The sequence below is a fragment of the Jaculus jaculus genome, chromosome 9 (genome assembly GCF_020740685.1).
Source record: "Jaculus jaculus isolate mJacJac1 chromosome 9, mJacJac1.mat.Y.cur, whole genome shotgun sequence".
Taxonomy (NCBI): Eukaryota; Metazoa; Chordata; class Mammalia; order Rodentia; family Dipodidae; genus Jaculus; species Jaculus jaculus.
Genome location: NC_059110.1, coordinates 111,427,857 through 111,446,139, shown reverse-complemented (window position 1 = coordinate 111,446,139; position 18,283 = coordinate 111,427,857). Strand labels below are relative to the sequence as shown.

Below are 18,283 nucleotides of genomic sequence, written 5' to 3'. Positions count from 1 at the left end.
TGGCACATGCCTTTAATCCCAGCACTTGTGGGGCAGAGGTAGGAGGATCGCCGTGAGTTTGAGGCCATCCTGGGACTACAGTGAGTACCAGGTCAGCCTGGGCTAGAGACTCTACTTTGGAAAAACAAAACAAAAAGAAGTCAAGGTCAGTCAGGCATGATGGTGCATGCTTTTAATCCCAGCACTTGGGGGGTAGAGGTAGAAGGATCACTGTTGAGTTCAAGGCCACCCTGAGACTACACAGTGAATTCCAGGTCAGCCTGGGCTACAGTGAGTCCCTACCTCAAAAAATCAACAACAAGAAGAAAAGTCAAGGTCATTCTGGACTAGAGTCCAAGATCAATCCTGAGCTACAGGACTATCTCAAACAAAACAAAAATCTCATAGGGCTAGATATATAGCTCAGTGGGGTACTGCCTGCTTAGCATATGCAAGGTCCTTAGTTCCAATACCCAGTTCATGAAACAAACATGAAGTTTTATGTGTTTGAATATTCATTATGGTGTTATATATATACATATACTTTTTATTTCTTGGTTTTATGAGGTAGGGTCTCATTTTAGCCCAGGCTGACCTGGAATTCAGTAGAGTTTCAGGGTGGCCTCAAACTTACAGCGATCCTCCTATCTCTGCCTCCAGAGTGCTGAAATTAAAGACATGTGCCACCACGCCCAGGTTATGGTGTTATTTTTAATAGTAAAAATATCTGTGCTGGAGAGATGGACTGCAAAGCCTAAAGACCAGAGTTCAATTCCCCAGAACCCAGATAACATCAGACATACAAGGTGGCAATGCACCTGGAGTTCCTCTGCAGTGGATAGAGGCCCTAGCATGCTCATTCTCTATCTACCTCTCTCTCAAATAAATATTTAAAGAAAATATCTTTATTTTAATATATTTTATTTATTTATTTATTCAAGAGAGAGAGAGACAGAGACAGAGACAGAGACAGAGAAGTAGAGAGAGGGAGAATGGGCATACCAGGGCCTCCAGCCACTGCAAACAAACTCCAGATGCATGTGCCACCTTGTGCATCTGGCTTAAATGGGTCCTGGGAAATCGAACTGGAGTCCTTTGGTTTTGCAGGCAAATGCCTTTACTGCTAAGCCATCTCTCCAGCCCTAGAGAAAATATTTAAATGATTAATAAATAGGGTATTATATGGACTAATCCTAGCATTTGGGAGGCTGAGGCAGAAAGACTGCCAAGGATTCAAGACCATCATTGGATACATGAGTTCTAAGCCAGTCTGGGGATACAAAGCCTTATAAATCAATGTGTTCAGGGTCTAGGTAATAAAATTTTCTGTATAAAAAAAAAAAAATAGGGCTGGAGAGATGACTTAGCAGCTAAGGCGCTTGCCTACAAAGCCAAAGGCCCTCAGTTCGACTCTCCAGGACCCACGTAAGCCAGATGTACAAGATGATGGCACATGTATCTGGAGTTCGTTTGCTGTGGCTGGAGGTCTTGGCTCGCCCATTCTCTCTCTCTCTCTAATAAAAAAAAAAAAAAATAAATAAATAAATAAAAGGGCTGGGTGTGGTGACACATGCCTTTAATCCCAGCACTCGGGAGGCAGAGGGAAGATTGCTGTGAGTTCAAGGCGAACCTGAGAACTCATAGTGAATTCCAGGTCAGCCTGAGCTAGAGTGACACCCTACCTCAAAAAAAAAAAAAGAGGGGGGGGCCTTGAGAGATGGCTTAGTAGTTAAGGCACTTGCCTGCAAAGCCTAAGGACCCATGTTCGACTCCCCAGATCCCACATAAGCCAGATGCACAAAGTGACACAAGTGCAAGGTCACTCATACATACAAAGGAGCACACGTGTCCAGAGGCCCTGCCATGACATTTCTCTCTCTCTCATTAAAAAAAGCCCAGGCTGTTGGGCTTACCTGAAAAAAAAATTAAAATTAAAAAAATGTCTATATTACAATGTCCAGTGCATAGCAGGCACTCACTAAATCAAGTTTCTTCTTTCTTTCTTGGGTTGTTTTAGGTATCCAAAGAGCTATGTTGGCAAATGTACTTGACAAATTTTTTGTAAAGTGTCCAGCAAATGCTAGTTGTTCCTATGACTATTTCTCTTAACTCTATCCTGAATGAAGCTATAATTGCAGAGAGAACAGTGGCTAAGATGTGGCCTGGAATAATGGTTCTCTCTTGGCAAAGAGGTTTGGGAATGGGGGAACTGATTTCTTGAGTCAAAGGATTGGATTGGGGCTACTTCATTACTGGAGGACTGCCACTCTTACTCCATATCCTAAAGAAAACTATGGACAGTAACCCAAGTATATGTGTGTATGCATGCACACGTGTACATATAGCAATAACTGTCAGGGAATCATGTATTCTTTGAATCAATGTCAAGCCTGCTGGCTTCTTTTTGTAAAAATGAATTTGATTTATTTATTTGAGAGAGATACAGGGAGATAGAATGGGTGTTCCAGGGCCTCTAGCCACTGCAAACAAACTCCAGGTCCACGTGCCACCTTGTGCATCTGGCTTATGTGGATACTGAGAAATTGAATCTGGGTCCTTAGGCTTTGCAGGCAAGCACCTTAACCACTAAGACATCTCTCCTGCCTATCTGCTGGCTTCTTAAAACAAATGTATTTTATTACATTAAATCCTGAGACATCTTGAGGATCAGGCTTTATATACACTATTTCATGTAGTTCTCATAGTCTCTTTTTTTTTAAATTTATTTCCTGAGATTGGTAGGGTCTTGATCTAACCCAGGCTGACATGGAATTTACCATGTAATCCCAGGCTGGCCTTGAACTCACAGTGATCCTCCTATCTTTGCCTCCTGACTGCTAGGATCAAAGGCATGCACCACCATGCCTAGCACTTTACAAAGAGAGTAGGCCTCAAAGAAGCTAAATGACTTAGCAAGGTAGCTAGCTGGTAAGCAACAGAGCTGGCACTGGAACCCAAAGGAATCAGCCTTTGAAACCTGTGATTTTTTTTTTTTTTTTTTTAAGGTAGAGTCTTGCTCAAGGCCAGGCTGAGCTGGAATTCACTATGAAGTCCCAGCAGGCTGACCTTGAACTCACAGCTATCCTACTACCTCTGTCTCCCAAGTGCTGGTATTAAAGGCATGTGCCACCTTGTCTGGCAAAACGTGTGGTCTAATCACCACACTAACTACATTTTTATTGTTGTTTCTGAGGTAGGGTCTCACTCTATGACCTGGAACTCATTCCTACTTCTGCCTTCTGAGTGCTGAGATTAAAGGTGCATACCACACCTGGCTACAAGCTATATTTTGATGGACCAAAGAGAGTTGCATTTTGTAGAATCTGGGTTGAGGTTATCTGGAGGAGGCTTGGAAAAATCACCATGTTCTTCCTTTGTTCCTTGGGCAGGCACAGACTTAAATTCATCATAGGCAGAACAATTTCTGAAGAGAAGTAGGCTCATCCTGAAGTACCTTGAGTAAATCTTTTCATGTTTGGTCTCTATCCTTTCTGCTAAAATTCAATCCCCTTTTCTCTCAGCTGTTTCCACAAGGATGGTGAGCAGATAACACAGCTCTCCTCCAAGAAAGGTTCTAAGGTGGTCGGCTGGTGCTTTTCTTTCCCCAGCTCTGTTGATACCATGATAGGATGCTTCAGTTTCTTTGGTCTCTTGGATCTGTCCTAAGGTATCAAGCCAAAAGAGATGTAGGAGAAATTGGACCATGAAGGACAAACAGAAAGGAACAGTAGCCCATTCATGCCTGCTGTACCCAGCTGTGGAGGTCTGGCCAGCATTTCTCAAGCCAGAGCCTCTTATCTCCGTTAAGACATGCCATTGCTACATTTCTATAGGGATGGAGGATTCTGTCACTCTATGTTTCATTTTGATATTATGTTGCTGTATTTGCTCAGGTCTAGACATGGGGGGGGGGCATAGATACCCAGGGAGGAGAGTAATTTTGTCAGGATGATATCAGAATACCAGAGTTAGGTCCAAAGAAGCTCTTCAGGGACTTCAAGGTCAGGTTCAAAGCTTTTTCTTTATTCTCCATGTGTCAGGAGGGCAAATGGAACCTAAGACTGGACACACAGAATGGAGGGATTATGCCATTCCTCAGTCTCTTCTCTATACATTATTCTACCTTGCTTGGACCCAAACATGCCCACTATTCATTTTGACTGCCCTTGGTCCACCTATCTTATGGACAGGATAGGGTTAAAGGCATGGTATGGGCAAGCTATAAATTTCCCATCAGTATGGAGAGAGCAGGATTGTTGGCAGGAAGGGGGCTGGGCTGGGCTGGGGGGGAGGGGGAGCTGGGAAAAAGCCAGGAGGTTGTCTCTAGGTAACAATAAACACTGCAAGCAAGGAGCAGCTGTTACACTTACTCTCTCTGCATCACAATGCTGAAATAACACTAATAAACCAGTGAACCCAATGCACAGGCATACAAGCATTTAGGGCCAGGGCCACAGTGCATGTCTAGGACTGCCCTATACTCCAGAGCAAGGGCTCTGATGCCAACAGACATATCAGTTCAGGCCTGGATATATTTGCAGAGGGCTTCCCACCCAAAGGCATTCCTAGGGTCATGTGGGGCAGCAGAGGCTTGAAATCCTTTTCAGATCCTGGTATCATCCACTGGTAGAAAGAATTCAAATGCAGGCAACTCTCAGCTGGGAACTGGGAAGGGAGGGAGGGAGAGGGAGGAGTGTAGGGAGCAAACAACTACTTACCATTTATTTTCAGAATGAAGGCGATAAGGTAGCCAGGAACAGAGTTGGCTAATGGGAGGTCAAAGAAAAGGGGTTTGAGAAAGACAAGAGTCAATGATATGGTATCCAGGAATGATTCTTTTCTCTCTACACTAGTAACTAAACTCCACACACCTGCCTACACTCTACATAGTTTACCCAGGCTCCCACTCACAGTACTGGTTTTATACCCAGGGCCAGCTGATATGTTGGCTTAGTTCAGGACTGAGCTTTAGAATGGTCCTCAAGCTTATGTTTCCAGGGAGAAGGGGGTGTAGAGTTGGTCCTATCTCGGTGAATGAAGAACAGTTGGTCTGTCTCTTTCTGCAACCAAAGCTATCTCTAGATCACCAATAGATGGGCGCCAGGCCCCTGACCCTGGATACAAAATAGAGCTGCCAGTAATGAAAGGAAAAGACAGAGGCAATTAAGAACTTATGATGTATCACAGAGCCTCCTTCCTCTGAACCCACCCTTCTCTGAGGCCAGAGGTCAGTGTGTTTATTACTGTATGCCTGGATACACCAGCATCCAAGATCCCTAGCCTTTTCTCTTTGCCAGACTGTCAGAGGCATGTTTGGTGTTTCTGGTCCACCTTCTGGTTACTTTCCTGATGTATCTCCAGCAGAGCATTCTATCATCTGCTTGAGGGAGGAGAGCATCAGCACTTAAGATCTGTGACTGTGCATCCATCCACTTCTCACTCTGTACTACATCAGCCAGGCTAAGCACCTTGAACTACATCTCCCTGGTTGGAGATGACTGTTTCACAGGAGGACAGTACTGACTGCAGGTGGTAATCCTCTCTGGTTCTGGTCTTATAAATAGTGTGTTTATTGTTCTTAAGTAATTTTGATACTGAGCATTGTGGCCCATGCCTGTAGTAATCTTAGCACAAGTATGAGGCAGGCAAATTAACAGTTGGAGGGCAGGCTGGAGAGATGGTTCAATGATTAAGGTGCTTGTCAGCGAAGTCAAAGGACCCAGCTTCAATTCCTTAGTACCCATGTAAAGCCAGATGCACAGGGTGACACATGCATCTGGAGTTCATTTGCAGTGGGTAGAGGCCCTGGTGTACCAATTCTCGCTATCTGCTTCTCTTTCAAATAAATAAAAAGTTTAAAAATACTTAAAAAAAAAAAAAAAGAGTTGGAGCCAGGCGTGGTAGTGCCCACCTTTAGTCCCAGTACTTGGGAATCAGAGGTAGGAGGATCAGACGAGAGTTTGAGGCCACCCTGAGACTACACAGTGAATTCCCGGTCAGCCTGGGCTAGAGTGGGACCCTACCTCGAAAAACAAAGCAAAAAAAAAAAAAAAGAGTTGGAGGGCAACACAGTTTGATTCTGTCTTAAAAAAAAACAAAAGCAGCTGGGTGTGGTGGCACAATCCTTTAATCCCAACACTTGGGAAGCAGAGGTAGGAGAATCATTGTGAGTTCAAGGCCAGCCTGGAACTACAGAGTTAGTTCCAAGTCAGCCTGGGCTAGAGTGAGACCCTATCTCAACAAGCCCCTCAAAAAAAAAAAAAAAAAAAAAAAACCTCTAAAAATTTGGTGTTAGCAAGACCATCTTAACAGGAGGAAAAGATCATAACATCAAAATAAAAGAGAGACTGATTGAGAGGGAAGAGGGAGAGCGGATAAGATGGAGAATGCAGTTTCAAAGGGGAAAGTCAGCGGAGGGAGGGCATTACCATGGGATATGTTTTATAATCATGAAAGGTTTTATTTATTTTTGTTTATTTTATTTTATTTTATTTTTTTGGTTTTTTGAGGTAGGGTCTCACTCTGGTCCAAGCTGAGCTGTAATTAACTCTGTAGTCTCAGCGTAGCCTTGAACTCATGGAGATCCTCCTACCTCTGCCTCCCGAGTGCTGGGATTAAAGGTGTGCGCCACCATGCCTGGCCAATCATGGAAGTTTTTAATAAAAAAAAATAAAAATTTTTGAAAAGAAAAGAAAAAGACTGATTGAGAGGAGGGGATATGATGGAGAATGGAGTTTCAAAGGGAAAGTGGGTGGAGGGTGGGCATTACCATGGGATATTGTTTACCATCATGGATGTTGTTAAAAATAAAAAAAAGAAGGGGGAGAGAACTGACACCCCCCCCAAAAAAAAATTTGGTGTTAGGTACCCAGAGCTCTAGGCAAGCAACTTAGGGTAAGGAAGAAGAGCTGTGTCTGCCTGGACTAGCCTTTTTTTTAGGGAGGGGGGAGAGTACGGTAAGAATAACTAGCTCTCTCAGCCTTTCCCCATGAGAACCCTCTCATTGGGAAAGCTCAGCCCTGCCTGGTCTTTTCCCTCCCACTGCCCCCACTCTTTTCATAGCTGGGGCTTCCCTTAATCTAGACGAGAGATTTTAATCTACAGAGCTCAGAATGGGGAGAAAGGGGGTTAAAGAAAGCTCCAACAGACCTGGGCCCCCTTCCCTTCTGCTGTTTCCATGTGCCACCCGCACTGCTGTGAGTCATCAGAACCTCAGTCTCTGTGGAACTGCCAGCAGCTTTCTCCTTCCCCCTCTTCCAGCCAGGCAAATATGTACCCAATGAGCCCAGTGCCCGGCAACTTCCTACCCAAAGGGTCACAGCTCCCTCTTCCATCCCTAGGAATCTGCAGTATAGACACTTAGAGATGAATGAGCAAAGTAGCATGAGACTCCAGCATGTGCTCTGTGTTGGGGCAGGAAGCTGGCTGCCTGCACAGAGGAGCAGGATCACCAGCCAGGAGAGCTGGCACACTTGGGCACACAGCCTCATCAGCATGTGAGGGGAAGCAGGAGAGGACAGAGTAAGGATGCTGTTTCAGAGGCTCTGCTTGGCTTCCTCTCTAGTTAGTTCCTTTTCTATGGGTGCCATGACACTGCCACCTCTGTCTACTCCTTTCTCTGTTTTTCTTCCTGTTCATGACTTTGAGAGCTACAGAAACAGGACCTGCATAGCAATCTTCTAGGTGCCAAAGTGGGAGTTCATATTTCCAGATCTCCTCCAACCAACAGAAAACTGAAGGGAGAAGCAGAGTAAAAGCTAAGTGCTAGACCAATGCTGACTGGTTCCTTTTTCTAGAAGGCAAGGAATTATGGGCACATCTATTTTTACCCTCCATGTACTTCAAGCCTACTCCTCTTCCCCTCAAAGGCTGTGTTTCTTCTGGACTACAGAACAAGGTTGCAGACTCACAATCTGACACCCTAGGCTAAACCTTGGGAGCATGAGCCAGGCCTGGTAAAGTTGGAGGAAAGGAGGCTCTGTTCCTCAGAGAAACACCCAGAATCTAGAATGAATGCCTTAAGGGCCTTTAAGCTCCTCAGATATACCTAGAATGTTGGAGTAGGGATGCACAAATGATAAACAAGAGTGAGAGAGGGTGGCTGGCTGGCTTGCTGTATGCTCTTCTCCACTGCTCTGAGTTCTAGACTAGAAACAGCAGTTCTGTGAACAGCAGCTACCTAATGAAGCCCCAAGTAATACTCACTATGCATGTCCTGCAGTACACTGAGCAGCCAGCCCCATGGGTAGGCCCACAGGTGCCATTTTCCAAATGTCTCCCCTCTATCTTTCTCCCACTTTCAGGTTCATTTTCATCTGCCTGACAGAATCTTCCTTTTCAGCCCTAGCACAGCTTCCACATGTGGGCCCTCACTGGATCTATGTCTGTGTGGGGAGGATCTGACAGGGGCAGACTTTGAGGGCCTAAAGCCAGGGCAGAATGAGGCTGAGAGCTGCACAGAGCAGATCCTGCTCTTCCCTAAGGTCTGGAAGTAAAAACTAGAGTATTAAGACAGGGGCTGGAGAGGTGGCTTAGTGGTTAAGGCACTTGCCTGCAAAGCTAAAGGACCCAGGTTCAATTCCCCATTATCTATGTAAAGCCAGATGCACAAAGTGACACATGTGTCTGGAATTTGTTTGCAATGGCTAGAGGCCCTGGCATACCCCCCCCCTTTCTCAAATAAATAAGTACATCAAAATTTAGGGCTGGAGAAATGGCTTAGTGGTTAAGGTGCTTGTTTGTGAAGCCTAAGGACCCTGGTTCAACTCCTCAGAACCCACATAAGCCAGATGCACATGGTGGTGCATGCTTCTGGACTTTGTTTGCAGTGGCTAGAGGCCCTGGCACACCCCCTCAAATAAATTAATTAATTAAAAACAGGGTATTTAAATGCGAGAAGATAATTCTGGGGATGGAAGGAATGGGAGTGTAGGGGTTGGGCAGTGTGGCAAAGTCTCTACTGGAGCTGCTCTCTAAGCTCTACAGCCCACCCTCGCCACACCCCAACTTAGCCTCATGAAACACAGAACAAAGAATGATGAAGATTCTGAAGAAAAAGGATGTCAATAAATGCTACTTTTGAAACCCTGATCTGGTGGCCCTACTACCTTCATCCTTCCTTCCTTAGCTTTAGCAAATGAACAGTGAAGAGGGCAAGGGGATGTAGGTGGCTGGAAACTTACCCTTTTCTTTAGGGTAAACAAATACTAGGAGACACACAAGGGACCTAGGAGCTTCTGAGCTAAGCCAACACATGAATTCAGGAGCATTGCTGATTTAGCCTTTTGGGACTTGAATTTGTACTCTGTCTCTGTTCTAGCCATGGAACAAGAAGTACGAGACCACTCCTCACTACACTTTTTGGTATATCTTTTTCTAATCACTTATATCACAGCAGGAAAACTTGTGATAAGATTTTTAAAAAATGGTGAGGCATGGTGGTTCATACCTTTAATTCCAGCACATAGGAGGCAGAGGTAGGAGGACTGACATGAGTTCAAGGCCAGCCAAGGACTACAAAGTAAGTTCCAGGTCAGCCTGGGCTAGAGACCCTACCTCAAAAAATCAAAAATGCAAGCCAGAAGTGGTGGCACACGCCTTTAATCCTAGCATTCAGGAGGCAGAGGTAGGAGGATCACCATCAGTTGGAGGCCACCCTGAGACTACATAGTGAATTCCAGGTCAGCCTGAGTTAAAACAAGACCCTACCTCAAAAAACAAAAATTCCAAAAATGAAGCCAGACTTGTTGACATGTCTTTAATCCCAGTATTTGGGAGGCAGAGGAAGGAGGATCACTGTGAGTTTGAGGCCAGTTTGGGACTACAGAGTAAGCTCCAAGTCAGCCTGCGCTACAGTGAGACCTGGCCTCAAAAAACAAACCAACAAAAAAACTATTTCCAAAAAATGTTCAATGTTTAACCTTGATAGAAAGATTTACCTTTTGGGGTTGGAGGGATGGCTCAGCAGTTAAGGCGCTTGCTTGCAAAGCCAAAGGACCCAGGTTCAATTCCCCAGGACCTACGTAAGCCAGATGCACAAGACGGCACATGTGTTTGGAGTTCATTTGCATTGGCTAGAGGCCCTAGTGTGCGCGTTCTCTCCCTCTCTCTCTCTCTCCCCCCCCCCCCCCCGCTTTCTCTCTGTCAAATAAATAAAAAATATTAACAAGAAAGATTTACCTTTTGGTTAAAAAATTGGGGAAGCTGGAGCATTTCCTTCCCTACAAACCTTAAAAGACATGGCAAAATTCCAGGGAGTGGGAAGTGTAGGAAATCTGTCTGCTTGCAGGCAAAGTAGATGAAAGGACCTCTAGAACAGACTACATAAAGATAATGTCCCCAGTATAATGTCTCTTAGAATCTGCTCCTACCTGATTCCCCTACATTGCTTCCAAGTCTCAGAGACATGAGACTTCAGGAGTAGTGGATCATACCTATTTACTCTTTTGTGTGTGTCAAGTACATGCATGCAGGTGCATGTGCACATGTGGAGGTCAAAGGTCAATCATAGGTGTCATTCTTCAAGTATGCTGTCCACTGTCCACTTCTTTTTGTCCTGGAGCTGGCCAATTAAGTTAGACTGGCTGGCCAGTGAGCCTCAGGGATCCGTCTGTCTCTGCCTCCCCAGCACTGTCCCCACACTTGTGAGGTTAGTACTCTAACACGTGAGCTATCTCCTCAGTTCCTATTTACTTTTCTTTCACTTCCCTTCCTCCCTCCTCACCAACCTACCTACCTTTCCTTACATACATTCCTAGGAATTCTCCAAATCCAGAACATAAAGCAACTCCAGGGTAGAATTCAAATGAATCCCACAATCCACGTATTGATTTCCACATCTGTAAAATGAAGGAACCAGAAAAGATGAGTTCCAAGTTCCCTTCCTTGCAACAATTTCTTTGACCTCAAAAGCATTCAGATCTTGCATGCCATTTTGTATGTAACCTCCATGGCAAATATTTCACATCAAAATGTACAGAAATAGTTTTGAACTCTACCCTTTTCTTCCATTTCACCACAGTCCCTGATTCTATGGCTCCTTGCTCTTGTCTTCTCTTGTCAGGGACCTTAAAGCTCTGTCTCCACCTTCCTTTCATTTTACAATACTCCAGGAATAATAACCCAACTAGACAAAACCCCAGATGCAAAAAAAGAGCCTTACCTGCTATTCTAAAATTTTGGGCCGCAAACCTGAGTCAATCAGCACAATTCCATCCCTTCTGGAGGTCCTGGCAATTGGGGGGAAATCCTGGCTCCTCTCCCCAGTGCCTCCCCTCCTCCTCCACCTAGCTATTCTTCATGCCAGAACGCAAAGTGGCCAGTGATTGATGGGCCTGGGTTCCTAGTAACCGCACCCAGTGGCCCAATCCTCCTCCTTTACCCAATCCCTCCCCTGTCCCTATTCAGAGATCAGATTGTCTCATGTTGGTCCCTAAGGTCCCATTAATTAAAAATACATCCAATTAAATGGCAGGTGAAAACGTGCTATTGGAGCTCGATACCCCCCTGCCCCAGCTTGGTCTCTTCACTTCCCCCTCCTCCCTTTTAAGGCTCAGCTGTGCTTTGAGCTGAGGGAAAAAGAGAGAGAGAGAGAGAGAAAGAGAGATTGGGGGATGAAGAAAGAGTATAGGAAGATACAGCGTTGGAGTTTGATGGGGGGAGGCTACTTGAACCCTTTCCAGGGTAGCATGTGCCAGTCTGAGAGGGTGGCACCATGCCCTGATGTCTAATTTCTAAAGGTGTGAGCAGGTTCAGTCAGCTGGAATATCTATCTCCATTTTTGCCTTAAAGGGGCAGAAGGAAGGTAGAGGGTATGGTTAGCTGTACTGTCCTGCTTCTGGGTTTGGTTAGTGAAGGACAAAAGTGTAAATAGCAAAGGGGCTTTCGGGGCAGGTGTGATGTTTAGGGGTGAGCAGGGTCTCAGACCTCTATTCTTGGCATAAGTCTGGGCAGATAAAGAGGAACTGGCTGGGACTCAGGTGGCAGGGCATGGTGATGCTCCCAACCCTCTCTGTGCCTACCCTTGTCTATAGGAAAGATGAGAGAGAGAGAAAAGGAGGAAGAGCTACAATTTGAGTAGGAGCTGGGTCAGAATAAATAAAAAATCCAGAGATGGATGTTCATGTGGGCACCGTCCCTAAGCACCTTAAGAAAAAGGCTCACAAGGACCTATCTTGTTTGTTTGGCCAATAATTTTTCTAGGTAAAAAAGCAGCAGGAGGACTAGAGAGAGAGGTGGGTTAGCAGCTAAGGCACTTGCCTGCAAAGCCTAAGGACCCAGGTCTGATTCCCCAGTACCCACGTTAGCCAGATGCACAAGGTGATGCACATTTGTCTGGAGTTCGTTTGCAGTGGCTAGAAGCCCTGGTGCACCCATTCTCTCTCTCTCTCTCAAACAAACAAACAAATAAATAAACATATTTTTCTTTAAAGCAGCAGCTGGGCTGGGCATGGTGGCTTACGCCTTTAATGCCGGTACTTGGAAGGCAGAGGTAGGAGGATCACTGTGAGTTTGAGGCCACCCTGAGACTACATAGTGAATTCCAGATCAGTCTGGACTAGAGTGAGACCCTATCTCGAAAAGAATCCCAAAACAACAACAACAACAAAACAACCCCAAAACAAAAACAGCAGCAGTGATAGCAGCCTGGCTGGTGTACGTAGGGCATCTCTTTTGATGAACACTGATTGTTCTCATTCTCCTCCACACTTCAGAGTCATCAATATTTTGCCAGGCAAGACACCTGCTCCAAACCCAAAGCCCTCTGACCCCAAAGATGCAAGGCTAATGGGAAGTGAACACTGCTGGAAAGGAGCTAGCAAAGAAGAGATGACTAAGGGTGGTACTCAGAATCAAGCAGGAGTGAAGGTGCCGACCCAGGGCCTTCGCCTAGCCTCCTTGGCAGCCTCAGCACCTCCTCACTTCACTTTAACGCTAATTGGAGATTTTAATCTGTGCTGCTGCTCTGCTCGGGGTGCTGGGGGGGGGGGAGCGCCAGCTGTGCAGTAATTCCAACAGTACCGACTGTTTAATCAAGCTGTCCTCCTGAGGAGGGGCCCTCAGGCATGGGGGAAGGAGGAGGACCTCTGTCAGCTCCCTGAGTTTGTTCAGTCTGGAAGGCCTTCATGGAAACTGAGGATGAAGTGTAGGGTCCTCAGTTCCATAGGGGCTTCACAGCCATGGGACATGCCCAACAGAGCCATGACATGGCACAGGGTTGGTATGAGACTCAAAAGCCAAAGAAGTTCTTCCATCCTGCTTACCAATACATTTTTTGGCTCAGAGTCCTGGGATGTCCCACTCAGGCTTCAAATATCCACCAGATTGTTTTGAGTTCTGTAGATTTGTACTGGAGAAAAAGTTGGAGTAACTCCTAGTCCTTAGTCTCCCAATACTTTATCACTGACAGAGGCATTTTTCATCAAATTGTGGAAGAGTTTTTTTCCTCTGAAAACCACAGACAATACTACTCCCTAAGCTGGAAAACGAATGTCATGGAAGTAAGGGGACAGTGGGTTGGACAGCTGGAGCTTCCCATAATCTGAAGGAGGCAGTATCTAAGCAAGGGGTAGGTTACAGAGCCTGGAATGGGAGGTTCCATATTCAGCTCAAAACTGAATCAGTATGTCAAGAGGGCTGAGTGCTTAGGTTTGAGATCATTTTAAAAGAATAAGTGATACCAATTATTCTCCTGGCTTCAGAGCTGGGTTCTTGGGCTTGCTAGGAAGTGTTTCTGATTTCTGTCCTGGGGAAAAGGTGCCCTAACTCAAACTGTTTGCTTAGTTTTAATTGGCCAGCAGTGCCCTCGTGTGGCAGGAACTAGGACTGCAGCTGCCCTATTGGCACTTGATGGCTTTGAGGAATCAAGCAGCCTGGCTGGCAGGCAGCAGTTATAAATGTTGGTGCTCTTTGTGCCATCAAGGAACCCTATATATATGTACTACTAGACTATTTTCAGGGACATTTTCTGCTTTCTAACATCTGCTTTATCTCTCTTACCACCCTGCCCCACCTGTTCCCCTTCAAACTGAAAGCATCTGACTCCTAGTGGAAACATCATCTTACTCAGAGCAGGCACTGATGTGGTCCTGCTGCTGGTGCTATCTGGGTTGCAGGGCTGCAAGAGGTACAGTCACCTCCAGTGCCCAGGAGGCAGAAAGATGCCCTAACCCCTTTGACAATTTTCCACAAGCCCCAGAAAAAAGCTGGCACCTGAACTTAACACACAGTGGCTGATACTGCCCTATAGCCATCGCTTTCTCTAGTCTTTGGGGTGGAGGGGGGAGGGATCTGAAAATGAGCAGGGACAGACAGCTTATCAGAGCCTAAGACCCTGGTCCTGGATAACAGACACTATATAAAATACCTTTCCCGGGCTGGAGAAGATGGCTTAGTGGTTAAGGCGTTTGCCTGCAAAGCCAAAGGACCCCAGTTCGATTTCCTAGAACCCACATAAGCCAGATGCACAAGGTGACACATGCATCTGGAGTTCGTCTGCAGTGGCTAAAGGCCCTGGTGCACCCATTCTCTGCCTCTACCTCTTTCCCTCTCTCAAATAAATAAATAAATAAATAAAATATGTTAAAAAAATACTTTCCCTTCACAGATCCAGGTTCTCTCCCATAATACACATTTGGGCCTTAGATTACAGACCTGCAGTTTACTGGCCCCTTCCCATACCCATTTTATGAGGGAAGTGGTTCTGAACTACAGAAAAGGTATGGACATTCAATGCCGAGAGTGGCTCTTTAAAGATCAGAACTTGGATGATAACAAAACAAAGAGCTGAGTCACCAAGGCATTCCCTTTTTTTAGAGACACTAACAACAGAAATAGTTGCAGAGAAACTAGATGTGATGCTGGGTACCTACAGTCCCAGCTCATCTAAGGGAAAGGGAGGAAGAGAGGAGTAGAGGGAGAAAGAGGGAGAAGCAAGACAGGAGGAAGAGAGGAAAGGGAAAGAAGGGAGGAAGGGAGATTACCCTATTAAAGATAGGGGAGCAGCACACATACCAGCAGGAAAAGATGATGAGGGTACCAGCTCTGGAGTACTGGGGGAGAGAAAGCAGGAGCAGGCCTCTACTTCTTCTGTCTCTCACAGAAGTTAGACAGGTAGAAAATTCCTCTGAACCTAGAAATGAGGCAGAGAAGCTAGTTAGAGGTAATGAGAAAGGATAGCACTGTCCCATCTTAACTTGAACAGGAACAAAAACAGCTTTTTGGGAAAGAAAAAGTGTTTTGTGCCAGGCGTGATGGCGCACACCTTTAATCGCAGCACTCAGGAGGCAGAGAGGTAGGATTGCCATGAGTTCAAGACCACCCTGAGACTATCCAGCTCAGTCTGAGCCACAGCAAGATTCTACCTTGGGGGGGGGGGGGAGTGAGTTTTGTGTGTGAGGGGCCAGTCAAAATGGGCTGACTTTCTTAAAAGAGAAAGCTCCAAGTAACCAAGTTACACCAGCACCCTACCATAGAGGAATATTTATTAACACAATCAACCAAGAAGAAAAAGAGTGAAAGAAACAGCTAGGGCCACGTGAGGGGCCCACTCACTCTCTTGTTAACCAAAAGGCAGAACATAAAAACAGGGTCAAATGAAAAGCTAAGGAAATGACCTCTAGGGATGAGAAACTCTTCTGAGATCATGGATGGAATGGAGGTGGTGTTACCCCATAAAAAAGGACAGTGACCTCTGACTGGCCTTAAATCCCTACCTGGCTTTAAGTACTATGCAAGAGACTATGTTTGCCAGGCACTGGATGCAAGGTGACTGATGGATGAATTCTTCAAGGGCTATGCCTGCTGCTGCCACCTGAAAAGGAAAACGAGAAGCTACATCAGACATGATACAAGGGACTAGACTCCAAAGAGTGTGTTTGGTCATTCACGAGAAAGCAGGGTGTTGACAGCTATCAATAATGGTGCTGGCTGCTGTTCTTCCAAGTTTCCTCAAACCTCAATTTCCCAGAAGGTTTCAGAGGACCCCTAAGAATGCTTTCAGAGAAGAGTTATGACTGTTCTAGATTCCTGCCTCCTAGGAGCTAGCTCCTAGGCCAGTAAGTACAAAAGCTTGGCCCTTATAGTTAAAGAACTTAGTAAATTCAATAGAAAGAGGAGCTATGCAATGAAGAAGTATAAAGAGTAGCAATGATTTGGTTAGTGTTCATACAAGAAAGTAACCTTGAAGAGACCCCTAATTTTGGACAACCAACTTGGATTTGAGACTCCCTTATTCTCAGCTTATGACAGGTACTGATGCAAAAACAAACCAACCAACCAACAAACACAAAAAGTCCTAACTATGAAACAGAAAGGTTGGCAGTAGAACAGACTTGATGCAATGTGGGCAAGTAGGTCTGTCATACACTCCTGAGGCAGGGACAATTGTGCATGGAGACCAAACCCAATCCTCTTTATGCAATTAACTAAGGAGTGATAGACCTAATAGATATGTACTGGGGAGCATGTTCCTTTATGAAGTACGGATAATGTCCATTTTGTAGACCCCTGACCTAGAACCTTTCAGTCTTACCTCAAAGCTACTCAGCGCCTCCTTTTTCACTTCAGTATTTCCTTCTCAGTTATCATAGGATCCCAATTTCATATACAAGCAAGAAAATGGACAGTGACACAGCTCTACCCTCACCCCAAGGAAGGGGAGTCTCAGCAACAGTGGAATAAATACCTTCTAGAACCTGCCCTACAGGCCAGCCAACAGAGGATACTGTTTTGGGTTTATGCCACTGTGAGGCAGCACCTTCCTTCTGCTTTGTCAAACACCAAGCAGCCCACAATCAGGTGGGGGAGGGGGGAGAGAAGGTAAGAGAGGGAGGGAAGGAGAAGGGTAGAAGTCCTTCTAACTTTCCTGTAATGACAGTAACTCCACCTCTCAGAGTCCCCTCCCACCTTAGCTTTCCAGAAGACGAAGTTATTTTCTCTCCTTTCTTTAACTGCTAAGCCATCTCTACAGCCCCCTTCCTTCTTTTGGTTCTTTTTCATACAGCTGAATTGTAATGCAAATGAGTCTGACTTGAGACTTAGAGTGAATTTCTCATGTTGCCTCGGAGAATCTTTTTTACCCAGATGGTGGCTAAGAGCTCTTTGAAATTTGGGACAATTCTGAGGGCATTAAGATTTTTGGTTGTGGCTACCACTTGTTTTATAACAAAGTAGACCCTTGTGCCTAAATAAAGATTACTTATGTAACTTATGTTAGCAAGAGATTTTTTGTTTGTTTTTAAGACAAAGTCTCATGTAGCCCAGGCTGGCCTTAAAACTCACTATGTAGCTGAGGATGACCTTGAACTCCTGATTTTCCTGTCTCTATCTCTTCCATACTGAGATAACAGGTGCCCCCTACCATGCTTGACTTGAAAAATTATTCTTGAAGGTAAGAATATATATTTTTCTACTAAACTAATTTTTAAATCAACCTCCTTCCTCAATTTCTATCCATCCTACTTCAAAATCTAATGGTTCCTTTCTTTAAGCAATAACTGAGTATTCTCAGAAATGTTCAATCTTGAGGCTGGGGAGATGGCTCAGTGGTTGCAACATCTGCCACCTCATATTCTTTTGCTTTTCTTTTTTTTCTTTCTTTTTTTTTTTAATGAAAGAGAGAGCGCGCACATGCATTGGCGTGCCAGGGCCTCCAGCCAAGGTAACCAAAATCCAGATGTGTGCGCCACCTTGTGTGCATGTGCAACCTTGTGTGCTTGAGTCACCTTGTGTGTCTGGCTTATGTGGGACTTGAGTTGACCATAGGTCCTTAGGCTTCATAGGCAAGCACCTTAACTGCTAAGCCCTCTCTCCAGCCCTCATGTTCAATTTCTCAATTGACCCTTGCGACTGGAGTTTGTTTGCACAGGCTAGAGGCTCTGGTCCACCATTCTCTCTCTCAAATACATAAAGAGCAATGGTCAATCTTAAAAGTTGGAGGCTCTATACTTATGGTGTAGCTGACTGCACTAACTTGCTGTGAAACTGGGCAAGGTATTTCCTTTAAGCCTCAGTTTCCTATTCTCAAAGGAGAGAATCTATGATTCTACAAGGCCCAAGACCCAAGTGTCTCTCCATCAGGATGTGGGATATTCCTGTCCATCCTCCTGTGTCACTGCACAAAAATGCTCCCCTGCAGATACCTGCTTTTCTCATGAAGGGTTAAACTGCAGGAACAAGTGAATGCGCCCAGGAGGTTTTCTTTAAGTGTCAAGCCCTTTCTCATAAGCGGAAAAGTTAAGAAGGGATGGAATTCCAACCCTGAATCATGATAAAGGAAATGGCAGACTGAAGACAGGTGTGGACC

At 45.2% G+C, this 18,283-nt stretch overlaps 1 protein-coding gene across 4 annotated transcripts in view; it reads right to left on the bottom strand.

The window, feature by feature from the left end:
* Positions 1-1,688: 1,688 nt before the first annotated feature.
* The window catches only part of Cdk12 (cyclin dependent kinase 12), a 103,625-nt gene continuing 87,030 nt past the window's right edge, over positions 1,689-18,283 (bottom strand). For 2 of the 4 annotated variants that reach the window (XM_045157950.1, XM_045157953.1), the window contains 5 exons: positions 15,693-15,790; positions 14,992-15,109; positions 10,715-10,817; positions 4,698-4,745; positions 1,689-3,641 (listed from right to left, as the gene is read on the bottom strand). In XM_045157950.1, coding sequence (XP_045013885.1) covers positions 15,772-15,790 — 19 coding nt within the window. In that variant the 3' untranslated portion in view covers positions 1,689-3,641; positions 4,698-4,745; positions 10,715-10,817; positions 14,992-15,109; positions 15,693-15,771. Of the gene's footprint in view, positions 3,642-3,942; positions 4,041-4,697; positions 4,746-10,714; positions 10,818-14,991; positions 15,110-15,692; positions 15,791-18,283 lie in introns of all 4 variants that reach the window. The other 2 variants (XM_045157951.1, XM_045157952.1) reach the window with 2 other exon arrangements.